Genomic DNA, 21,555 nt, shown 5'->3' with positions numbered 1-21,555 from the left:
ATTAGAAAACCTCTACCACTTCTGTGCGTTCGTTCTTTTCCTATTTCTACTAAAAAATGATCGCAAAATAGCGCAGATCCAGTGAAGACAAGAAGTGTCACAGCGGGGCTTACAACAAGAGTTAGCAAAAACTCGGGTCACTCTTTCCATGCAAGTGCTTTCCTCCAGAGGTTTTGGGGGCAAACTTCATCCTCACGACAAAAGCAGCATCAAGCAGAATGAGCCCAGCGAGCTGTGACAGACCTTGTGCCGTTTTTCAAAGTCCCACCTCAGTCGGCCGTCCCCGAGAGCTGGAACCAGCCGCGCCGCGCCGCTGAACAGCGCGAAACAGCAGCTCTGCAAAACTGGCGTGGGAATACATCAGCACGGCCACGGGACGGGAACGCCATCGCCATGAAAAGACCGAATGCTGTTTCGCTCTGCGTCACAAGCCGCCTCTCCTAAAGCTACCTCAGCCTTTAGACTAGCGTTTGTCCCCACAGCACCCGGCCGCCTTCCACATAAAATCCGTAAGAATGGCAAAGTAGACTTAATGGAGTCTCTGGCACTTCTCTCATGTTAGGGCAAAATCCCGCCGAGAAGGGGTTTCTTTTTCCTCAGACTTCAGACTTTGACTTTTTTTGTTGTTGCTTGGATAGCAAGAAGCTTTCAAAGAGAAAAATAAGCGCCAGTATCCGCTGCCGAATGCGGTTTGTGTCTGTGAGGAAAAAACCACCACCCAACAAACTGGGGTGGAGATCGAGAGCTGAGGTTTCTTGCCCGGGTCTGATTCTCTCTGTAACATGAAAGCCGCGTTCTGGAGGCACGGCCAGCGCAGGGGGGGGCTGCTACCAAGGCTGTGGCAACCATTTCAAGGAGAGAACTCCTACACTGCTGCTTCCTATGCACATCACCGCTACTCTTGGCAGGGGGAGAAAAAAATAATAAATGTGCGTGTGGGAGGTGATTTGTGTTATTTAAAACTATGGGAGAACTTACATGTGTACTCTTTGGAGAAGAGGTGATCAAAAGCATATTAGTATCCAGTGGGGAGCTGACAGGAGGGATGCTGTTGGATTCTTTGAAAAAACAGGCGATACACTCATCCTGGGGAAAGATCAAGATTTAAAAGAAACTTGATTGGAAGTTGTAAGCTATTGGGGTGAGGATGAACCATCCTACACTGCACTACATAAAAGCTAGGGTTAAGAGTTAAAAGAACGTGTATCATATTGAAAAGGGGCTTTGAATTCCAGCTGGTGCAGCCCCAGAGAAGCTCCTCACCTCCACGTGCGGGTGTGGACGTGCCCTCTGCACGGCTGCTTCTGCTACACAACAGGGAAAGAGCAGTTTTGAAGAATAATAGCGGTGTTTATTCATCTTAGATACCCAGTTCTGCCTCTAGCTTGTAGGATGACCATCTGTTGAAAAACTAACCAGCGAATGCCTAACTTTTAGTCTGTGAGTAGTCTTACTAATTTATTAACACAAGTTAGGTCTGTAGTTAAGAAAACTGGTGATACGAGGTCTGAAGCTACTACAAGTTGACTTCCATCAGAGAAGGGGGGGGATTTTTTTTAAGCTTTCTGGCTTCATTTCAGCCTTCTCTATTTTTTCAAGTATTTATTTACTGGAAAGAAAGGAGAAGAGAGTGTCAGGGGAGAAGGGAGGGAAGGAACCCTGGGACAGCCCATGCTGGGCTGTAAAACGCAAAAAAGGTTTTTCAAAACCGCGTGTTCTAAACATCACCTTGGAGTCATACAATAAATACTCAATATTACACTGAGAGGGCCTAATTGCCAAGTAACTATAGCAATGGAGAGAAAAGGCCGACTTTGGACACATTCCCTCCTGCCTTAATTTTTCCCTGGGGTGGGGAAGGGGGTACAGAGAACGTACTCTAGATCCTTCATGGATAACATTTTCCAGAGCCCCCTCTGATCACTCAGTGACTCTGGGATTTAAAAGCAGCAGGCTGATTTCTCAGAAGGAAGCTGAACGTTCCAAACAATTACACTGACCTATTCCATCTCCTTCGAAAGGGTTTAATGCACCAGGTTCCTGATACGAGCCTGTCAAAATACATCAAGACCCTCTGCACAGCAACACAACCCTTTACGAAGCACCTCCCAGGCCAACAGCTCGTGGCTGCTTCCTTCAGCCCCAAAGAACTGGCGCTTTCCAGCAGGTCTAAATCTGAAAATGAGTAAGTGCGAAGTGAGACTACACACTGGCCTGCACTGGGTATTTGTTTTTGCCAGAGGAGACCACATTTCTGTGCTGTTTTTTTTAAACACTGATTTCTGGAATTGAATTTTGGGGGAAAAAAGAAATTAAAGAATGATCTGGAGGCTTCATGTATCTTTCCCCTCCTGATATTTTCCAGAGCTGTTTGGAAATGGGAAGGTGGAGCTGGCACATTGGGACGCACCCCTGGGTCAGTGGTTTCAGAAAACACTTTTTAGCCAGTCAGGGAAAAAACTGCTTGATCCTGATGGTATTTTTATAAGCAACTTGATGCACGGTTCTATTTTTGATACCAATACACAGCAGTGCAAACTGATTTGAATAAATTGCAGGGGGAGGAAGAGAAAAGGAGGCTCCCTTTACAGAAGAACAAGAACTGCCCTCTCCAGGGAAACCCCTTGAACCTGCAAAGGCTTAGTTTAACCACGTGCCTTCCAAAAAAGTTTTCAAAAAAGCCATTTAGATTTTCAACTGAATAAAAATAATCAATTGTGATTGTTCAGTGATATGTGAAGGCATTGAACTAAACCAAGTACAGGAAAAGGCTTTGTCACTGCTGTAGATCAAAACCAGTTAAACTTTTAAGACAAATGAAGGACCACAAACAATAATAACTTCAGAAAGTTTTTGCCAGCTTCAGAGAGTCTTGACTTCTATTGGTTGCTTTAATCTTTAATTGAATTTTTAAAGAAGTTCCCAGTTTTATAAAGCAGTAAAGCCTCCTCCTCTCCAAACTGATAAACTGTCAGAACAAAAAGCAATTGAAACGAGTAATCACAGCTAAAAATTGCCTTACCAAGTGTGAATGAGAACATTATTACTTGAAAAACACTGGGTTTTTTTTCACAGGGCTTCTGGAGAATGATTTCCAGAAAGCCTACACAACATGTGCAATATAAAGTTCATTACAGTAAGTTTGAAACTATTCACACTTACATTCCTGGTTCCATAATGCCGTAGCACACTTCAGGACATGCCAAACCCCCATAAATCACTGAGAACCCTTCCCACAACTCCTTACTCTAATATTAGCATCCTATTGTATGGAATAACTTCTTCAATATGACGTTCTGTTCTTCCTAATATTATTCAGCTCCTTTTCCCCATTAAGCAAGAAGGTGGGGAGGCCTAGGTTGCTCTTAAGTAAAGGAGGCGATCCCTGGGCCATCGATGGGGATTGGCAACAGCTGGTTTTTCACACACCTGTACCCCATTTCAGGCCCTGAAGAGAAGTTGAGGCAGCAAAGATGCAGGAACTGTGTAGGATGCAGAACCCCTGTGAGCCTCTCTGAGCTAAAACCTACACGTGAATGCGTGTGCAGCGGGACATACCCAACCCTACAGCGGGAGAGATGGGACCCTACAGCAAAGATCGGCTCTTACCAAGGATGAGGTGAGAGCCCTGAGGGGAGCAGGTCCACGCCAGGGCCCTGTGAGAAGATGGGGATCCTGCCTTAGGCTGAGGGACACGAGGCCTAACGAGGACACAGCGGGAGCCCTGGCTGAAGAGATGGGGCCCAAGGAGGGCTGGGGCTGTGGTGGGCCGGGGCCTACGGGGAAAAACCGCCTTTCGGGCCAGGCCCGCGGTCGGTAACCTTGACAACGGCGGCCGGGCCGAGCCGGAAATCTCGCGAGATGTGGCGCTGCGCCGCTTGCCCGGGCCATGAGATCTCGCGAGAGTTGGGGAGGAGGCGAGGGCACGGCCTGAGGTGGGAGGGGACGGCCAAGATGGCGTCGGAGGGCGAGCTGGGCAGGAAGTGGGACCGGTGTCTGGCGGACTCCGCCGTCAAGCTGGGTAAGGGCGGGGAGGGCAGGGCGGAGGGGGAGGACCCGGGGAGGAGCGGTGGCGGCCGGCCGGGCGCCCCGGGGATGGGAGGACCGCCGCCCGCCCGGTCCCGCGGCGCGGCCGGGTCTGGCGAGGAAGGGCCCTGTGAGGCCCAGTGCGGCCCGGTGCCCCCCGCCGCTCCGGGCCCGGCTCAGGTCGGTGGCGGCTTCGCCGCGTTGTGGGCCCGAGCGGTGCGGCGGGGTGTCCTGCGGCTCCGCCCTCGGCGCAGGACAGCGCTGCCCCCGGGGGTCGGCGATCGGGGGGCGGGAGGGAGCCGGGCGGCCCCGGGCGTGGCAAGGTGACCTTGGCCGCGGGTACGGACCCCCGCTGGGCCCGCTCCCACGGCCGCCCCGGGCTCTTCTTCCCGGCCCGGCCCCATCTTACCCGCGATCCGGTAGCGGAGGATTGGTTTTCACCTCTGGTTACTCCCTCGGTTGAAGATGAGAGCTTTCCGTAGGAAATCTCCCTCCGCGCTGAGCTCCGCGGCCAGCGGGACGCCTCCCGCCCTGAATGAATGAACCCCGGGCAGGCATAACCGGGTCCTTCAGGGCCACGACCTTGCCTGCCTTTAGTTTCGCTATGACGGCGGCTTGGTTTTCGAAATCTGTTTCTGCAGAGCTGTTCCCATCACTCAGGGGACGAGGTGGACTGTGTTTATTAAAAGCGATACGCAGCGTGACACGCTGATAGCTTTGGCATGTGTGGCGTGGTACCGTGTGCGCGGTTTGACATTGAGGAGCTTTCCGTCCGGTGGCCCAGCCCTGCAGACAGTTGTGCCTTTTCTTTAAGTAGAGGAACAGTTCCGTTGATTTTCTTCTGTGTTTGTTTGCCCTTGAAGTGAGGGCTGCGCCCGTGCCTGTGGTGCTTCAGATCTGCACCAAACCATTCGTAACATTTCACTTAGAACTGTGTGTTTCATGAGCGATCGTAATTGTGCACGCGCAGTTCAGTGCTCTTCGTGTGACAGGCTGGAGAGGTTGTGGCTTTATAACACGTGTGTACCAAAGCAAATCTTTAAATGTGCTATGTAGAGCAAGAAACAATGTATCTGACCCAAAAGGTATGTGTTCTGGGTTGGTGCAGAAGTCTCTTGTAGAACCATAAATAAGATCTGAGAAATGTGAATGTTTATTTCTTGTTGCTGTAGTGGCCTTTTGCTTGAAAGCTGATGAGGAACTTGGGATTCTCGTTGCCTAATACTTTTCCATTAGAGAAGATGTTTAATAATTTTAAGTAAACTGAAACTTCCATTGTTTATAACAGGCCTTTGAAAAGTGTCAAGTGCTCCAGAGCAATGTTTTGCCTTAGGAAATTCTATTCAGGATTGTCTGACAAACATATCCAGATATGTTTATGTTTCCATAGCGTTGGTTGCTTTATCATAAAATATTAAGTATGCCAAGTTATAAACAAGAGCTTGTTCCATGCTGCAGCTGTACATGTAAGAATCCTGTACATGGAAACTCTCTCCGGGAGGCTGAAAGAAGCGGATATGGGGTTAGTTTTGATGCAGCACGTCTCCTCAGCAGGCCTTTCATTCTAATTTGGTGTTTTCTTCCATTATAAAGTGGCAACAAAAGCAAGAAAACGTGCTCAGACTTTCTGCACTAGTGCTCTAGTCCAAGGCTTCACTGTGTTCATGATGGCATTGAGCAGAGATCTCGGTAAAATTAATGTTTTTCATTAGATTGCCCCAAAAGGGCACATGGGCTGCAGGTCTTTAATTTTATCCCTAGCACTAAACCCAGTGTGATGGCCTCAGACACACATTTCTCTTCATGTGTGATAGTGTTGTTCTGTTTTGTGTGTTTTTACGATTGATCCAGTAACTGAAGCGTCTGTGCTGGCAACCTCCTCCGTGGTGTTAACAACTGGTATGAACTTTGGAAGTCAGAACAACCCAGAAGTTGCTTCATACTCCGGTAGTTTGTGACTGAAGATGATGATGATGGCCTTTAAATGCAAAGTGAGTCAGTGGCCTAGCTTTGCAAACTGTTAACTGAGTGCTGATAACACAAACTTTCTCAGACTGTCTCAGGGGAGATGATTGTTTTCTCTGCAGGGACTTTAAAAACCTGTGTGGTTGTTTTTGTAGCTTTGTACTGCAAAGTTTGCTGGAGTTGCCAGTGAACTCTGAGAGGTGGTTGTTACACTGGGAAGAAAGAAAGAAAGAAAATAAACTTTTTTACTTGAGAATTTCATTGCTTGTTATGCAGGGTATAGAAGTTTACCAAATCCTCACTTCTTTGTTGGACTTTTCCTTGTGGTGGCCGCAGTATCCTTCCTGAGTGCTATTGCAAGAGAGATCTTTCCAGCCAATGGCTGGGGAAAAACAAACACTGGGATTAGCCCTGTGTTTTAGCATTCCAGACCCTATAAATAAAGGAAAGCACTGAATTTCTGAAGCCTTGCACGCGTTCTCCGGTGTCTGTGAGAACTGTAGAGACAGATAACTCCTGTGAATTAATTGGAGGGCTGGAGGGACATGGGAAAGAGAAGAGCATGAAGAGGGAAGGTAGCAGCTATCGGGATGACTTTATTAGCAATAGTATGTTTTTAAATAATAGCTGGGGCTCTGCAGCCTGTCCTGCCTTGTGTTGGGCTGTTGGGCTTTCCACTACAGTTGCGTAAGGCGGCGTGTTTGTAGTTGGCTGTGGTGTTCGTAGCTGTGCTGTGCTGTTTTACTTGGAGATCAAGCTCCTGGAAGAAACTCTTGCCACTAAAATGTCCAAAATGTGTATTTATCATATGTTACCTCTTTTGAAATGCTGTGCTATATTTTTGACCTCCTGGTCACTACCTGCATGCATGTTGTAATTTAGCGTTAAAAACTCCTTCTTTTTCCTGTTAGTTCCAAACAGAGCGTGTTGTCAGGCGTTGTTAAGGCAGTATTTGATTTCAGAGTTAAGTACTGTAAGCCTCTGTGTGCCTGCACAGACCATCGAAACGTTGTTCGCTGGGGCTTATGTGCTCGCCTCCTTTTCATTGGGCCTGACGTTTATTTGTTTTGCTAGTGATGAGGATGGGTCTAGGTATTTTTGTCCCCCTTCCCTTTCTAAACCTAGCAGTGTTTTGTGTCTAGTGGGCTGGGTTGTACTTTCTTGGCAGGCCAGGCGGTTTCTCTGATGGGCGATCCAGATCCTGCTGGCTCCGGCTTCCTACCGCTCTGAAGACTTTCCACCCATGCAGTCATAATTTAACCTTCTGTTCTGTTCTTCCTGAGACGCATTTTTCTTACCCATCAGAAAAGTTGCTTGTTTTGTGGGGGGGAAGGAGCATCAAACGACAGTGGCTTTCTTTTTCTTCCCAGCTTGCAAAGCTTTATAAACTCTGTGTCCTCTCCAGCCTTCACAACCGTTTTTCCCTTTTTATCAGTAGAGCTTTGTAGAGAAGGGACAGGGAAATAAGTAGTATTGTGGTCTTCCATCCCACTGGCTTCAGACCCTGTTTAAAGGGTTTGTTGGTTTGTTTAACTGATTGCTAGTTCATGCCTGTTTATTTGGAAAGACAATTACTCATGAAGGACTGGCAGAGTGGTTTTTTTCTCTGCAAGGCTATAATTTTGGACAAATTACTACTATATGCTGTTTCCAGGGAACAGGGAGGCAATAAAGAGTGCGTGTAAGGGGAGGGCGATTGTGGGCCTGTGTGTCTTGGTTTGTTCTGAAACTGTTGTAGTTTTAAATGAGTTGAACACTGTAATTTATTGTTATTATATTGAGATACATATATATCAATAATTATATCATTATTGATATGATAGCCTATTGGAAGGTCATCCTAGGAAAGCTGTTCGCTCCTTGATTTGTGTGTTAAGTTGCTGTGCTAAAGTTCATTTTTTTTACAGGAAACAAATGTTTTGATGTATGTCTGTGTCTGACCAAAATTCAGCCTGGAAGCTTGTAAATAACCCAGTGTAGTAATGTTCATTTTTGTCTAATCCTCTGTTTTGACATCTGAAAATAAAACACTTTTAATTTCCATTTAATAGCAATTTTTTAAGAGAAAAGGGCACTTTCAGTTCTCCTGCAACTGTTACATGATTTCTTCTGGCTTGCATCATCTGGCCTGCTTGAATAGCTGTTTCTGTTAATTGCAAGGGTGAAATTGTGTTGTTTGTGTCATTCTGCAGATTGAATATTTCAGAAAGAATCATTGTATGGATTGCAATGTCAGTATTTTTAAATAATCCTTTACATGGTTATGAATAGGATAAAGTCAGTCTATATAATGATAAAACTTGATTATACTTTCTGAAAACTGGATTAGGCTTTTTCTAAATATACAAAAGTCCTGAAATTCCTGTTTTGAAGGGGGTTTTTTGCTTGGCCGTTGTAATGTGGCCATCCGGTCTTAGCTACCAGGTCAAAAGACTTGTTCTTCATTTGGGATTTTGTTTTTACTACTGGAGAGCATGAATATCGTGTGAGCACACAGCTGCATTGTTATGTGAGCTTTGTTTGTCACCCCAAGTTGTTTTCCTTTGTCGTACAGGAGAAGATCCAGTTCTACTAGTTGTAGCAGACCAAGTAGTGTAAATATTAACTGCTCGTGGCTTAGGTGGGGAGGCAATAGAGCCAACGAAAAAAAGTTTTATTTGGAAGAGGTGGACAAATGCTGTTCTGAGAATAGGCTTTTGGTCAAAAACCTGACAGCAATATTCAGTTACGTCATTAGCAGAGTTCTGAATACAATGACTGCCTACAAATTAAGGGGCTGCTATCTTCTTTTGGAAAGATGGGGAAATCCTTAGGAATCCAGGTCTCTCTTCTCCTGACTGCCTTGTGTCCTGCTCTTCCTCTTGGCTGGCCGTCCGACTGAGTCGGGAAACTGCCCTGCCTCAGTGCGCCCAATGGGCTCACTGACCAAAGCGGTGAGTGGCGCTGGGGGAAGCCCTGCTCGACCCTGGTTCCAGCCTGCTCTTGGCGATACTTCTGGTGTGCAGGAAAACCTGAGAGAAGAGCCGTGACGTCTGTCCGATAGCGCAGCCGTTCAAAACCCCAGGCTGCGTAAGGTCTCCTCTGCTGGGAGTGACTCGAAGCTCACGGACTTCCTTGTCCTCAGCATTGATAAGGTGCCAGCTGTGCCGCCTTTGGGAGGTGGCACACAGTGACGCTGTGTGGGGAAGGGGACTCCAGCCAAGTGACACCCTAAACTGCTCCTTTGGTCCTTGTGATGTTACAGCAGTAGGTGGGAACAACTCTTTGTTCTTTGTTGTATCGTTTGTTTGTTTGTTTTTATATATATATACTTTGTTATATACTGTCGGGTATAGTTCTCCGAGAAAACACTTTCAGGGCTGCTGGCACATCCTTGATGATAATAAATTAATACGGAGAGATTTGAGAAGGATCAGGCTTCTTCCTTAGCATTCTGCTAGTGAGATGCCACCACAACACTTCTTGCTCTAAATCGCCTCAATTTCTTAGCTGGGCCAGTAGACGTCAGTAATGGTCAGCCTACGTTGGATGGGTGTGAAGAAGCACGATCGCCAGCCCTCATAGTTAGGCTGGCAAAAGCCCCGATGTAGATGTGTTTACGGCAGCAAACTTTTCTTTTTAGCAACGCTGTTGTTATTGTGTTGCAGCAAGGCAAGGCGCAGTTTTCCGTCAGAGGTGTATCTTCTGTGTTAGGAGTATCCTGCTGATTTCTCTCGTGTGCTTCTAAAGCGAGTGCAACCCTGATTTTGTCTGAGAGCTTGGTGCAGTACTGGTGACATCCTTTGTTGCGCTGTCCATTCGAAAAGCAGCTTCCGTGCTTCTCCCCTTCCCCTTTTAAAAGAGGGAGGGAACACGTCTGCCCTCCTCTCCCCGGCTCATGTACGGGTGAGAGGATGGAGAGTTTCTGGTCCCCTCTGAGACTATTGCTGTGACTGCTTGGGAGCTCGTGGGCCAACAGCGATACTTCCCGCTGCCGTGGGTCCATCTGCAAAGCGCTGGTGTTTATCTGAGGTTAGCCTTGGGCAGCGGTTGACCTGCGGGAGTGCTGAAGGGTGAAAGTGGCCCCTGAAACATGTTGGGATTTTTGTACTGTAATGGTATTTGGGTATTTATAGTCTGTCATTCCAAATGTTCTGTGTTACTACAGTCAAGCGCTAGAAGAAAACACACTTTTTTCCCTGCTTCTTCCTCGAGTACTTGGTTTATAGTTTCACTATTTTTTCTTTTAGTGTCCTTGCTCATTTTTCTGTCTGCTATGTAAACAATCCACACAACGGGGGAGATGAGAATGAAAGCTTCAAAGTTGGTGTTTGAAGAAAATCTGATTCCTGCCACGAAAGACCTTGCTAAGAGTCTGCTTAAAATTAATTCTCTCCGTAAATAAGTGATTTCATGGTCTTGGATTTCTAACTGGTGCTAAGTGCTGCCCTATAAAAGGTCCTGGTGTATGCAGAAGGATCTCCTCACCATTTTTGCACAACAACTGCCCCTGTATCTTCTTGAAGTGGGATTGGAGGGGGGCAGGACGGGACACCCTACAACAGAGGGAGAGTATAGTTTGAGAGGTGCTTGCGTTTTTTGTCTGCTCTGAAGATCTTCACTTTTCCTGGGCATTTCCTTACCTAAAGCAAATTTTAGTGCTGGCCTGAGCTGATGCTCATTTGAAACTTCAGGCCCGTGGATGAGATCTGCTGTTGGACCTTGAAGCTGTTGCTGTCACTGTCCCCAGAGAGAAGCTAAGCGAGCTCGATAGATTTTCTTGATCCTAATGGCAGCTGCCTTTCGAGCTGGGAAGAAATCTTCTCTGTTGGGACAAGTCCCTGACCTATTTTAGAGACTCTTGTCTGTACAGAGTGGTTGCTGTTTTCTCAGAATGAGAAGCTGTCTTCCGGGAGCAACTTCTGCATTTTATTTCGATCATTCAGTTCTTTTAATTGTAAATTAACAGGATCTGAAAGAGAGGAGGCTGAAGCTCTGTATTTTGTATTTATGTGTAAGGAATGGCAGAGGAAAATAGTCTGATGACAAAAAGAAAACTATTGAGTAACTTTAAAACTTCCAGCTGCTATAGGAACAGCAACACATTTGCCAGATGTCAACAAGCATATTTTAATCCTCCTGTTCTAAGTTTCAAGCTATTGAAGAAAGGTGTATCTAGGTGTGGCAGGCTTAATAGCTGCTTCAGCCTGTAGCTACTTGGGTAGCCTAGGAAAGAACCATGTAGTATCGCTGTTGGAGGGACTGTTGATTAAATTTATAGAAAAAGCTTTTCCCAGATGTTCTTACGGGGCAGGAGCCCATCCTGAAGATTTGTGTTTCTCTCTGAGACACTTTTATGATGTCCTGTTGGGTATACGGCGCGTGCTCTTCTGTGTGTTAGATTGATTTGAGGTACCGTGACATTTTTCTTGGAAGGTGTACGAGCCAAAAAAGTAGAATGAAAAAGTTTTGGAGACTGGGCTTTCTGCCTAATACCAATTCCGTGTGGCTGTGCTGGTCCGTACGGCCGGGACGCTTACTGGGGAGCGGGACTGAGATGTCCACAGAACCGTCCTGTCCCCTGTTGACACTGACTGTAAATGAGTTTAAGCTGAAGTGATAGATGTAGGGGGGAAGAGACTGTTTCTCAAGTTAAACATTTTAAACTGTCAGAGGAGGTGAAAAATGGGTTGTACTCTTTCCTGTGGCCTTTTCCTCCAAAGAGGCTATCATGCAAGAAAAGAAGGGAAAAAGTGCCCAGCATGGATCAAGCCCTTAGCTTTTCCTTGTTCGTTTGTTTTTACTGTAAGATAAACCTTTCATGTTTTATTGTTATGAAGTTAAAGCCTGGCCTAGAGGTGCTGATCTTTAGTAGAAACAGCTGCAGACCGAGTGTCCCCCGATCAGGTGGGAGGCTCTTTGAAGCAACATGTTGCCTCTTTAAAAGGAAATTGAGCATGTGAGAACTTAAACCTGTAAAACTCATCAACAGCTCTGCCATTGTTTATCTCTGGTGTAACTTTATATAGAATTAAAGTGAAACGTGTTACTTTGCTCCCGAGACAGGATGGTTTCGCCCCCCCTTGGTCCTGGAGACACAGGAAATGACCACATAACCACAAATACTTTCTAGTGGAATGAAGATGAGTGACGAACTATCCACAGAAATAGGTTCTTAACCAGACAGGCTAAGAAATTATATGGAGCTAAAGCTTCTGGTTTAAAGTTAAGCCGATGCTTGAACGTTAAAACCAAGCAGAAAAGAGCAAACACTGTCTGTGAATGGCTGGTGTGAGGGGGCAGATTGGAGCCTTTCTGGTTGAGAGGGTGTTGAGATCAGCAGCAGTTTTGAGCATAAACTGGAGCCTGTCCCTCGGTAGGAGAAGGAATGAACCCAACTGCCTCTGGGCTGAGGGAAGCTGAGGTACTTTTTGGGCTTTGTTTCTCAAGTTGCCTTCTCGTACGGAGAACAAAAAACGATTAGCTGACAATCCCTTCTTTAATTCTCTGTACCATTTTTGTTACTTAAGGCCCTAGGTATCTTACCATCATCTTTTTAAAGTAACCAGCCACTGTACTCTCCCCTTCCTGCTGGAGCAGGGTGCAGTGATAGCCTCTAAAATTGCATGAAAATTGCGTTTTCATGGAAAAGAAGAATCCCCTTAGCTTCACTGCTTCAGAAAAAAGCTTTCTTAGGAAAAACAGAATGGTCTTACTGGATCGCATCTGCTTCGCAGTGGTGTTGGGTATTAGTGTGGGGGAAGACCTAGGTTTTGCTTTAGGCTTAGGCTGGGTTGCAGTTGGCAGAAATCATAAATTTTTCACCTTTAAGCGTATCCTGTAACTTCCCCCATGGCCAACAGGAAGCAGCATTGATGGCATCTGTGTGGAGCCCTTGCAAATGGGGCTGTAATGTGAGAGAGCGTCTGAAGGAGGTGAAGAGAATACAAGATAATGACCATTTCTCGAAGCGGGTGGAACGAAGCAGTATTAATGGTAGCTGCTGCCTTAGCGCAGGCTTTTCTTAAGAAAGTAAGCAGTTTACCACCACGCTGGTGAGAAGAATGTGGGTTTGACTGGTAACGCGGAAAATGTGGTGACATTAGAAACTGCCCGGGCTCTGCATCGAGATGATGCAGAATTTGTCATCCCGTAAATCATTTCTCATTGATTAGCTAAACTGTTTGGGTTGGCAGAGGGGATCTTTTCTTGGACGGGAAGCGTAGGACCAGTATCACTCACTGCCTGACAGGCCTTCTGAGCTGGACAGTTCAAACAACACCTAGCGCTGTCTGAACAGAAAGTAATTACCTCCAGAAAGTCCTTTTCACACCTACAGTACAACAGCCCAAACCAAAAAGGCAGCATAGCTGTGTATTGTAGGATAAGACTGGCAGAGGGAGTCGGGTCACAGGGCCAAACAGTTGTCTGTTGGATGAATTCTTGAAGATAGTAATTATCCTTAATAGCATAAACATCCTGCGAGAGCCAGCTGTATTATAGCAAAGGTACAGAAGGAAGGCCCTGCTTGGGGAGAGGGAGCGGAGGAATTAGCACGGCTGAACTGCTGCTCTTGGTGACGCATGGTGTCTCTTCCAGTCTCGGTAGAAGTGCCGGTCAGTGACACGGGATGAGTAGTTAGCTGTTTGAACGAGATGCTCCGAGTAGTGTGTATCTCGCGGTCTGAAATGCCGAAAGAGCTTGGAGCTCTGACCAGACATCTGAGGAACTGAGACTGACCTTCTGCAAAATGCTCGGTTTCTGAAATGTCTGGGGGAGTTATGTCAGGACCACTTGGCAGGCGGTCGGAGCTCTTCCCTGCAGTTGCATGTTTTGTAAGTCTACTCCAAAGTTGTAATGACCTGGTAAAGCAGTTACCTCTGTCACAGTCGAAGATCGGTAGTAAAATGAGAAGAGTTTTCAAAAGCAACTCTGATTTCTCAGTAAATATGGATAGTGAAGTCCGAACAGGAGAGTGAACATAAGGGGGTTTGCTCAGATCATCTGTTTAATCATCTCCGTTCTAATATCCAAAGTTTTTAATCAATGAAAAATGTGGGGTGCTTAGTTAATTTACTAGGTAGTGCAGAAAGAATTGTTTCAATAATCGGTGCCTTAATAGAAGCTGCCGTTAGTATACTTTTTGTAAGGAAAAAGGTTTAAAGAGCAGAAGGAAACTTTAAAAAAGAAACGTACTCCTATGCGCCAAGAGGGTATAGGACTCTTTGGCATTGTTCTGGACTCAACCCACTTAGTAATGCGTGCAGCAGGAGCTTGAATAAGGATCACATGCTTTTAGGAATATTTAAAAAAAGAAAGTGTATCTTGTAATTAATAAAACTCATTATACTTCAGTTAGACTTCTTGTGTTGAAAGGAGAGGATTGAAACCCAGAAGAGGATGGGTTTGCCACAAAACAAACCTGAAAGTGTTTGGTATTTTTTTGATGAGCATATGCATGACTGATTCTTTTTTTTTTCCTTTTTTTAAACTTTTGTACTTGTGCCTTATGTAAAATTTTTGGCTTTAGTGGATATGATTAAAGGTAGAATTTACCTACTGACCTCAAAGTTTTCACTGTTATATTTATTGAGTTGTAAGAGGAGTTTTGCAGACTTGCCTGACTTCTTGCAAAAAACCATAAGCACACCTTCCAAGGAAAGCAAAAATTATTTTTAAATATGCCAGCCAAGTTTTTTAATGGTGCTGCATAAATTTTTTTCAACTGCTGCAGTTATTTCTATATATAGGATAAGGATGTGAAAAGTCATTCATTCCTAATGTGCTTAAATATGCTCCATAATGAATGTTGTGGATGTGAAAGATAAGCAGCCTGGAGCTTGCTTTTGCAAGGTATAGGGTAACACAAAGCATCAAAGTTTTGCTGCCCTCAGGACACACGTTGAAGTAGTTAAAGTAGTGAGATAAACGAAATACAATAAGATATTCATCTGCAAAATCTAAAGCTCAAGGACACAAGAAGTTTTCATTTAAGTGTTTCTCATTTGCTGACAATGAGCCAAATAAATCTTAATTCCACATTGTAGATGGTGACAGAAATTCAGTAACTTTCCCTGGGATGAGAGTCTGGTTTGTTTCCCAAATCTTTCTCATAATGTACTTGAAGACATTGGGATGCTAATCGGAATTAGCTGCTTGCAGTTAATCAAGGAAACAAGAATTATTTTTTTCAGAGTTGCTATTTAGAACGTTTTTGTTTGGTGTGCTGAAATAGCATGGAGTCTGGTATTCCTGAGTTGGAACAAAGGATTTCTGTACAGAACTAAATCATTTTCCATTACTTTGCATTATCATAGTTCTCACTCACTGCATTTCTTCTTACAGGTGCTGGATTTGGATTAGGAATTGTTTTCTCAGTCATCTTCTTCAAAAGTAAGTATACTGCAGTAATCTTGACTGCCTGGCTTCCTGATTTCTGTCTGTTGTAGGTACAATGTAAAACTTAATCGGCGTGTCAGACCCATTCTTTCCCTTTTGGTCACGTCCTTTCAGTTGAAATGGAGTCACCTAAGCCTTTCCCCGTTGTGTAACAAGGCTGTTAGACGCAGCATCTCTCTCAGTTCCTACTGTGCTCAGCTCAAATTCTGGAATTGCAGGAAACCCTGAGCCGAGTTACTGGAGCCATGTGTCTGGACATCAGTTTATGCCAGTCTTGCCAGGGTTTTGGAACTGGTCTAAATTTTTTTTAGTTATGCTTTGGTAACACAATAGTAATATCTTGAATTCAGAGACTGTCCTCCATTAAATTCAAAAGATGCTGTGTTACTCACTGTTAGTCTTGTTTTTCTGCAGTGGTCTGTTTTTTAGCTGATATTAGGACTTGTAGAACTTGAAAATGCCTAGTATGCATTTTCTGGTATTTTATTCTTCCTTGGGACTTATTTAACAATGCTATCACTGTCAGGTGAAATGAACAGCTTTCCTTGACTTTAACTTTTTCTCTCTGCTTGCCTTCCCCCATAGGAAAGACATGGCCTATCGCTTTTGGGTCAGGGATGGGGTTAGGAATGGCTTATTCCAATTGTCAACATGACTTCCAGTCTCCGTATCTTCTCCATGGTAAATTTGTAAAAGTAAGTATCAGTACTAGTTACTGTTGATTGGTAACTGTTTATAAGTTAGCATTAAACAGGCCATCTAGACACCACTTAAATGGATAATCCTCTGCCTTTCCCAAAAGAGCACTAGTAAGAAGAAACTTGTATTGCTGAAGCGGGGGTGGTTCCCCTGCTCTTTAGAAATTTTTACTATCTGGTAGTGTTTAGCAGTAAACTTACCAGACTGAATACATAGAATTAGTTTAACAGATCATGCAGGGAGGTTTTCCCATAACCTGAAAAAAAGTATGATAAAAATATATGTTAGGAAAGCTGAAAACCTAAACTAACAGTTAGTTTCTGTTGTCTTCAGACTTTGAAAGAGATGAGCTAGGAGGAAACTGTCAGGCATGTCAGGTAGCTCTGCCTGTGGAAGCAGGTCTTTGATCTCCTCTGGGTTTGTTTTTTTTTTTTCAACATGAAAACACTGATCACTTGTAAGTTTTGTGTTTGTTTGGCTGAATAGTAATGTAGTAATTAGTCTGAAGAAATTGTACACTTTAAATAGTTTTGAAAAGGATAATTTAAATTTATGTGGTATTATCACTGACCATGCTGAGATAAAATACTTAAAAATAGATTAATTAGCAGGAGGCATCTGTGTGCTCACAAACTGCCCACAGTGCACTAAGTCCCCAAACTGACTCCATTAATATTTTCTTTATTTCTTCACATGTAAAAGTTGGAGCTGTTCTTACAGTAATTTATCATTGTGGCATCTGGGAAAAAAAAAAAAAAAGGGGGTGTGCACGCATATTTTGGATCCACAAAGTCGTATACTGCTAAAAGCATTTCACTGATACCGGTGGAGAGGCATCCACCGGGAGATATTTACAGTTATTTTAGCACTTCAGAAAGGACTGAGGAAAAATTTTCTGCCAGGAGCTTTTCATGGCAAGTACTCAGAATGCGAAAGTTGCTCCTCTATCGCTCGTCTGCCTGATGAAGGAGCCTGAAGGTGCTTTTGGGGTTTTTCCTGATGCATCTGGAGCTGTAGGTTGAGTCCAGTCCTCCTTAGATTTACTGGCAGATGAGCTTTTGCCAGCCTTCTGCAGCCCTACCAGGCATACCTGTTTACAAACATTTTCTTCAGCTGCCTCTAAGGAAAGGGAGACAATAACAGGGTTCTTGAACAACTTCTTCAGAATAAAATATTTTGGGTAGCAAGACAGAGAACCTGTGACTTGGGTGCAGCTGATACAGCATTGTCAGCTACAGCCCAGAACCAAAAGTCCGTGCATGACTCTTCTGGACAGATTTGTTAACATCAAAACGTGTTAGCTTTCCACACCATCCTGAGGGTATTCCTCCAGTTTATGTCTCTGAAAAGAAACTGGAGTGACATGTCGGTGGCTTCATGGGAATGGTAAATGCCCTGTTCACATGTTCTGAGAAAGCATTATTCATTCAAGGATGCCTGTTACTGGGGATGCTGGGCAACAAAAAAACTGACTTTCAGGTCAGCCTAGTAAAGGATTTTGTTTGGATTAAGGACTAATCTGTGCTCTGGAGCAAGGGTGGTCCTTCGAAGCATGAGGTAATTGAAAGGACACTTCACAGAAGAGGCGCAGCTGCCTGCATGGCACAAGACTAGACAAATAGTTTCCAGTGGACTGTCTCCACTAGCTGTCTCTGGCACAACGAGGCTGGACATGCTGAGAGAGGGAACACAAGGATGAAGCCATCTAATGGTTAATGTCATTAATTCTCTCCAAAATGTCGTGTCATGGATAATGGCTCCAGGGTTATTACAACAAAATTATTTCATTTCTGTTGGTTAGGAACATGGAAAATATTGTTGCATTATCACTCATCTGTTTTTTCCTAGAAAATACCGTTATAACTAAACTCTATAGGACTTCCTTTACAAAGCTGAGTTCTGTTCAAATGCTAACTTGTCAAAATGTGAGATTCTGCAAGAAAATCAGCTTTATTAAGAGAGAGAGAAATGTAATGTGGATTAACTTGAATGAAATTATTTCTAGTTTTCTGAACCTGTCAAGTTTGTAGGATCACAGGATAACTCAAGTTGGAAAGGACTCCAAGGAGGTCATCTAGTCTGACCTCAAACCGGGGTCAGCTCTGAGGTCAGACCAGGTTACTCGGGGCTTTATCCAGTCTGGATTCTTGATTCTTCGGGATCAATTCTTAATTCTGAGTCCTAAGTGAGAATGAGAGGGGACGGAGGACCTTCGTGATACCAAATAATCGGGAGATTACAAAGCAACTTTGCAGCTGTTCTGGCTGTAACTTGGATCATCACGCTGCCCATCCTTTGGGTTAGTAAGTTGATCGTGAAACAGTAACACCAATGCAAGAGCCATTGATCCAGACCAAGAGACTACTTAAAATGCAGAAAAGTTCTAATTTGTGGTCATAAGATTCTGAGGGCTTTTTAAGTAATTTGATCAACTGGATTTCACTGTGACTTCAGCTGAATTTAAGGTCAAAATCTAGCTTAAACTGGTATGGCTGAGAATTGTGTGACCTCGGTTTCCTTGCAAAATGGAAAGTATCATATTTTTCAGGTCATTTAGCCTGTATTATTTATCACCCAAAACCCCCCAACCCTGTACTTTAATAGCCAAGTGGATTATATTGGTGTGCAAGAACACAACAAGTCTGGCAACTGGAGCCTTTCCTCCTGCCCTTTGTGGCTTTATTTCTGTCTGATTTCTGTTCAGTCTGTGAATAGTTAACTTCAACAATAATGTTGGGTTTTTTTGAAGTACCGTTTTTATCAGAATGGAGGGTTATATGCGTGAAAACGTGGCATGCTTCTGGTATGAAAATAGCTGCTTAACTTCTCCATGTTCAACTTCTCGGTCTAGCGAAGGATGAAAATGTTAGCCTTCCTTCTGGAAATGTTACAAAGCTGAGTGGCTTGCTTTACATCGTGCAGCACCTTCCATGTAAGGAACCCAAATGGCTTTTTAATAATATAAGCCTTCTTGCTTTACAGGAACAGTGACTAATGACTAAGACTATCCCAGTGGGAAGGAAGGAGAAATCAATGATTATTCCTCAGGAATACTGAAGTGCCCCTGGAATAAGCCAACGTTCTTCAGTAACGATCACCAGTAACTCTTTATACTCCAACAAACTGTTTCTGTACATGAAACAAAGTTCTGTTGCTTGTTTTGTGTCATGTCTGGAAAGTGCAAGGAAGAGCTTTTCTGGGAAATAAATAAAAGAAAAATGGCTTTCTCTGGTGTGTTGACTTTGTATGTGAGAGAGAGAATGGAAGGAGAGAACTTCATTTTGAGTACCTAGCAGCTGTGACCACCTGGGTAAAAGCCACTGTGAGAGCTCTTCAGAAAAGACAGCCGTTGTATGTTCCTTTCCACTCTGGAAAGGCAACCCCCATCTAGCATACAGTTCAAAGAAGCATTCCCACCTCATAAATCACCCACTAGACCCCTGCTGCTTGTGCTGGTGTTTGGAGAGGAATGTAAATACTCCTGTGTCCTGTTTGTACAGTTGCCCTTTAAAACTGGAATTTTGTCCTCTCCAAAGAGGCAGAATCCAAAAGGGCAAATCCTGACTGTGTGACTGATGCAGCTAGCCAGTGCTGTCCCTTGGAGCTTTGAGTCATGGAGTGACCCGCGTTTGAAACGCCCTCGTTATAGTGGGCGAATTAAACAGATGCACATGCCATCTGGCTCTGAGCTTACCTGCTAGGTTGATTGTTTTTTCACCCCTCTTCTGTGGGATAACATCCAGGTTTTGATGTCTGGGAACGGGTCACAAATATTTAAAGTTCTTTATTACCTTGGCAAGTCATTGGTCCAAGTACTCCCTTCTTTACATTCACCTCAGTCCTTGTAATTAATTACCTGTTGGCATGTTGTCTACTGCTCTTCTCCTGGCTCAAGAGGTTGCCTTTACCGCTTCTTTACTCAGCACAATTTTCTGGCTATTGAGATAGCTCTCGAGAACCTCTTTTCTTTGTGCCATGCTTGCTGCATAATGTCTGTGTAGCACAAGATGTAAATGCATCTCCCAAGATAGAAAGGGAGTGGTACAGGTTGATATGGAACTGCCCTTTATTGAAAGCCTGTTCTGCTGCGTGGTGAGTGCTGGCAGATAGAAGAGTGACAAAAAAACTCCTCTCCAGAAAGGAAAACACAATGGAAAACAAGTTATGCAATATTTGTTTTTTGAACCATGCCAAAAAAGGAAGGGGATGGGCTGAGGGGCAGTCTTCTGAGTTCAGAGAGCTTGAGAAACTCCTTACCTTACTGAGCAATGGGACTGGGATTCGGTCTGGGTGCTGCAGCAGTCCTGCACACCCATGTCCCCCTGGGCACTTGTGTGTGCATCTTGCCCGCTGAAGAAACATGTTGAGCTGTGCCCAAAGTCAACAGAAGCTGAAGAGCTCGCCTAGAGCGATGGACTTGTGAAATAAAATAGCTTTAATGCCAGAGCAGCATTAAAGACTGTCAAAGCATGATACCATCCAGGACCATTGCTTGAGCATGTCCTTGTTTTTCCACCTCCTCCCTTGCCGGACTGCATTCATCAGTCAGGTCAAAACAGCTTATTGGAAACAGGATCTCTTTCTTTCTTCCCGATTTTGAATCATTTTATCTGGCCCCAGTTTTTAATTCGAACTATGTACTTTGGAGCCATAGCTCTTCTGTGGTTTGGAAAGTGTTTTTATTGAGTTCTCTGTGTGTGCGCTGCAATGCCAGCCGTCTGGTAAGCCAGTGGGTTCAGCTGGAGAGAAGAGCAGCGACCTGGGTAAGAAACGGGATAACCAAAACCTGGCGTCACGCACGAAAAAGCTTTCGCTAGCGCTGTGTCATTTGGGCCACGATGACGGGATCCATTTGTATTTAGTGTCCCTGGCAATGAGTTGTCCTGCCCTGGTATGCTCTGCTGTCGTTCAAACGTGGCTTCCTGGGGTTTATTCTTACTGAATATGATCTGCTGCAACCTGTGATCAAGTGGTTCTTCTGGCCCTGGAGCTCAGAGGCTGCTGTTCTAGGTCTGGCTTCACGACGTGTCCTTTATTGCTAGAGTGAGAATAATCAGAACAAAAGCTCTTGCTCATTAATACGAAATCCACTAGAGTGAGTGTGGAAAAAATTGCACAGTTTAAAAAGGGGAATTTAAGATTTGTCATTGCTCTTTAAATGAGGTTATTTTTTTTGTTTTTCACAGCTGCCTTGCTTGTTGTTGTTTGTGTTGAGAGATGTATATGCATATATAACTAGCACATAATGGGCCTGTATTTGTTTTCGTTTAATTAAAGTGGTATTACTCAAAACCTATTTTTGAACCTGTCCATGTAAGCTGTGCAAAATGTCTCCTTGTGAGGACAAGTCTCCTGTTTCTCTCTATGAGAATGAGACCGTACTGTTCCCAGCCGAGGTTGGAATAGGAATGGTTTCCTGCTGCTTGATTTCTAATTACATAAATGGAAGGGGGAAAAGTGGAAATTCTAAGTACCAAAAAGCGTATT

General features: G+C 44.4%; 1 protein-coding gene across 2 annotated transcripts; it reads left to right on the top strand.

Moving 5' to 3' along the window:
• Nucleotides 1-3,936: 3,936 nt before the first annotated feature.
• Nucleotides 3,937-19,295, top strand: MICOS10 (mitochondrial contact site and cristae organizing system subunit 10). Of its 2 annotated transcripts, none has more exons than XM_086476064.1 (4): nucleotides 3,937-4,021; nucleotides 15,316-15,363; nucleotides 15,955-16,064; nucleotides 19,051-19,295. In XM_086476064.1, exons 1-4 carry the CDS (start codon nucleotides 3,955-3,957, stop codon nucleotides 19,057-19,059), a joined length of 234 nt encoding a protein of 77 aa, XP_086332190.1. In that variant the 5' UTR covers nucleotides 3,937-3,954; the 3' UTR covers nucleotides 19,060-19,295. The 2 variants fall into 2 exon arrangements, with proteins under 2 accessions (XP_086332190.1, XP_086332189.1); XM_086476063.1 differs by lacking the exon at nucleotides 19,051-19,295 and adding an exon at nucleotides 18,099-19,043.
• The last annotated feature ends 2,260 nt before the right edge of the window (nucleotides 19,296-21,555 follow it).

Source organism: Leptosomus discolor, chromosome 20 (assembly GCF_034619465.1).
Source record: "Leptosomus discolor isolate bLepDis1 chromosome 20, bLepDis1.hap2, whole genome shotgun sequence".
NCBI lineage: Eukaryota > Metazoa > Chordata > Aves > Leptosomiformes > Leptosomidae > Leptosomus > Leptosomus discolor.
This window is presented reverse-complemented; position numbering and strand designations above follow the sequence as displayed.

What these genes read in the sequence shown, in the direction of transcription:
- MICOS10 (XM_086476063.1), top strand. Translation starts at nt 3,955, where the DNA reads ATGGCGTCGGAGGGCGAGCTGGGCAGGAAGTGGGACCGGTGTCTGGCG. An exon ending in GGACTCCGCCGTCAAGCTGG is followed by an intron (nt 4,022 to 15,315) that starts GTAAGGGCGGGG and finishes TTCTTCTTACAG; the next exon opens with GTGCTGGATTTGGATTAGGA. An exon ending in TCCATGGTAAATTTGTAAAA is followed by an intron (nt 16,065 to 18,098) that starts GTAAGTATCAGT and finishes TCAAGTTTGTAG; the next exon opens with GATCACAGGATAACTCAAGT.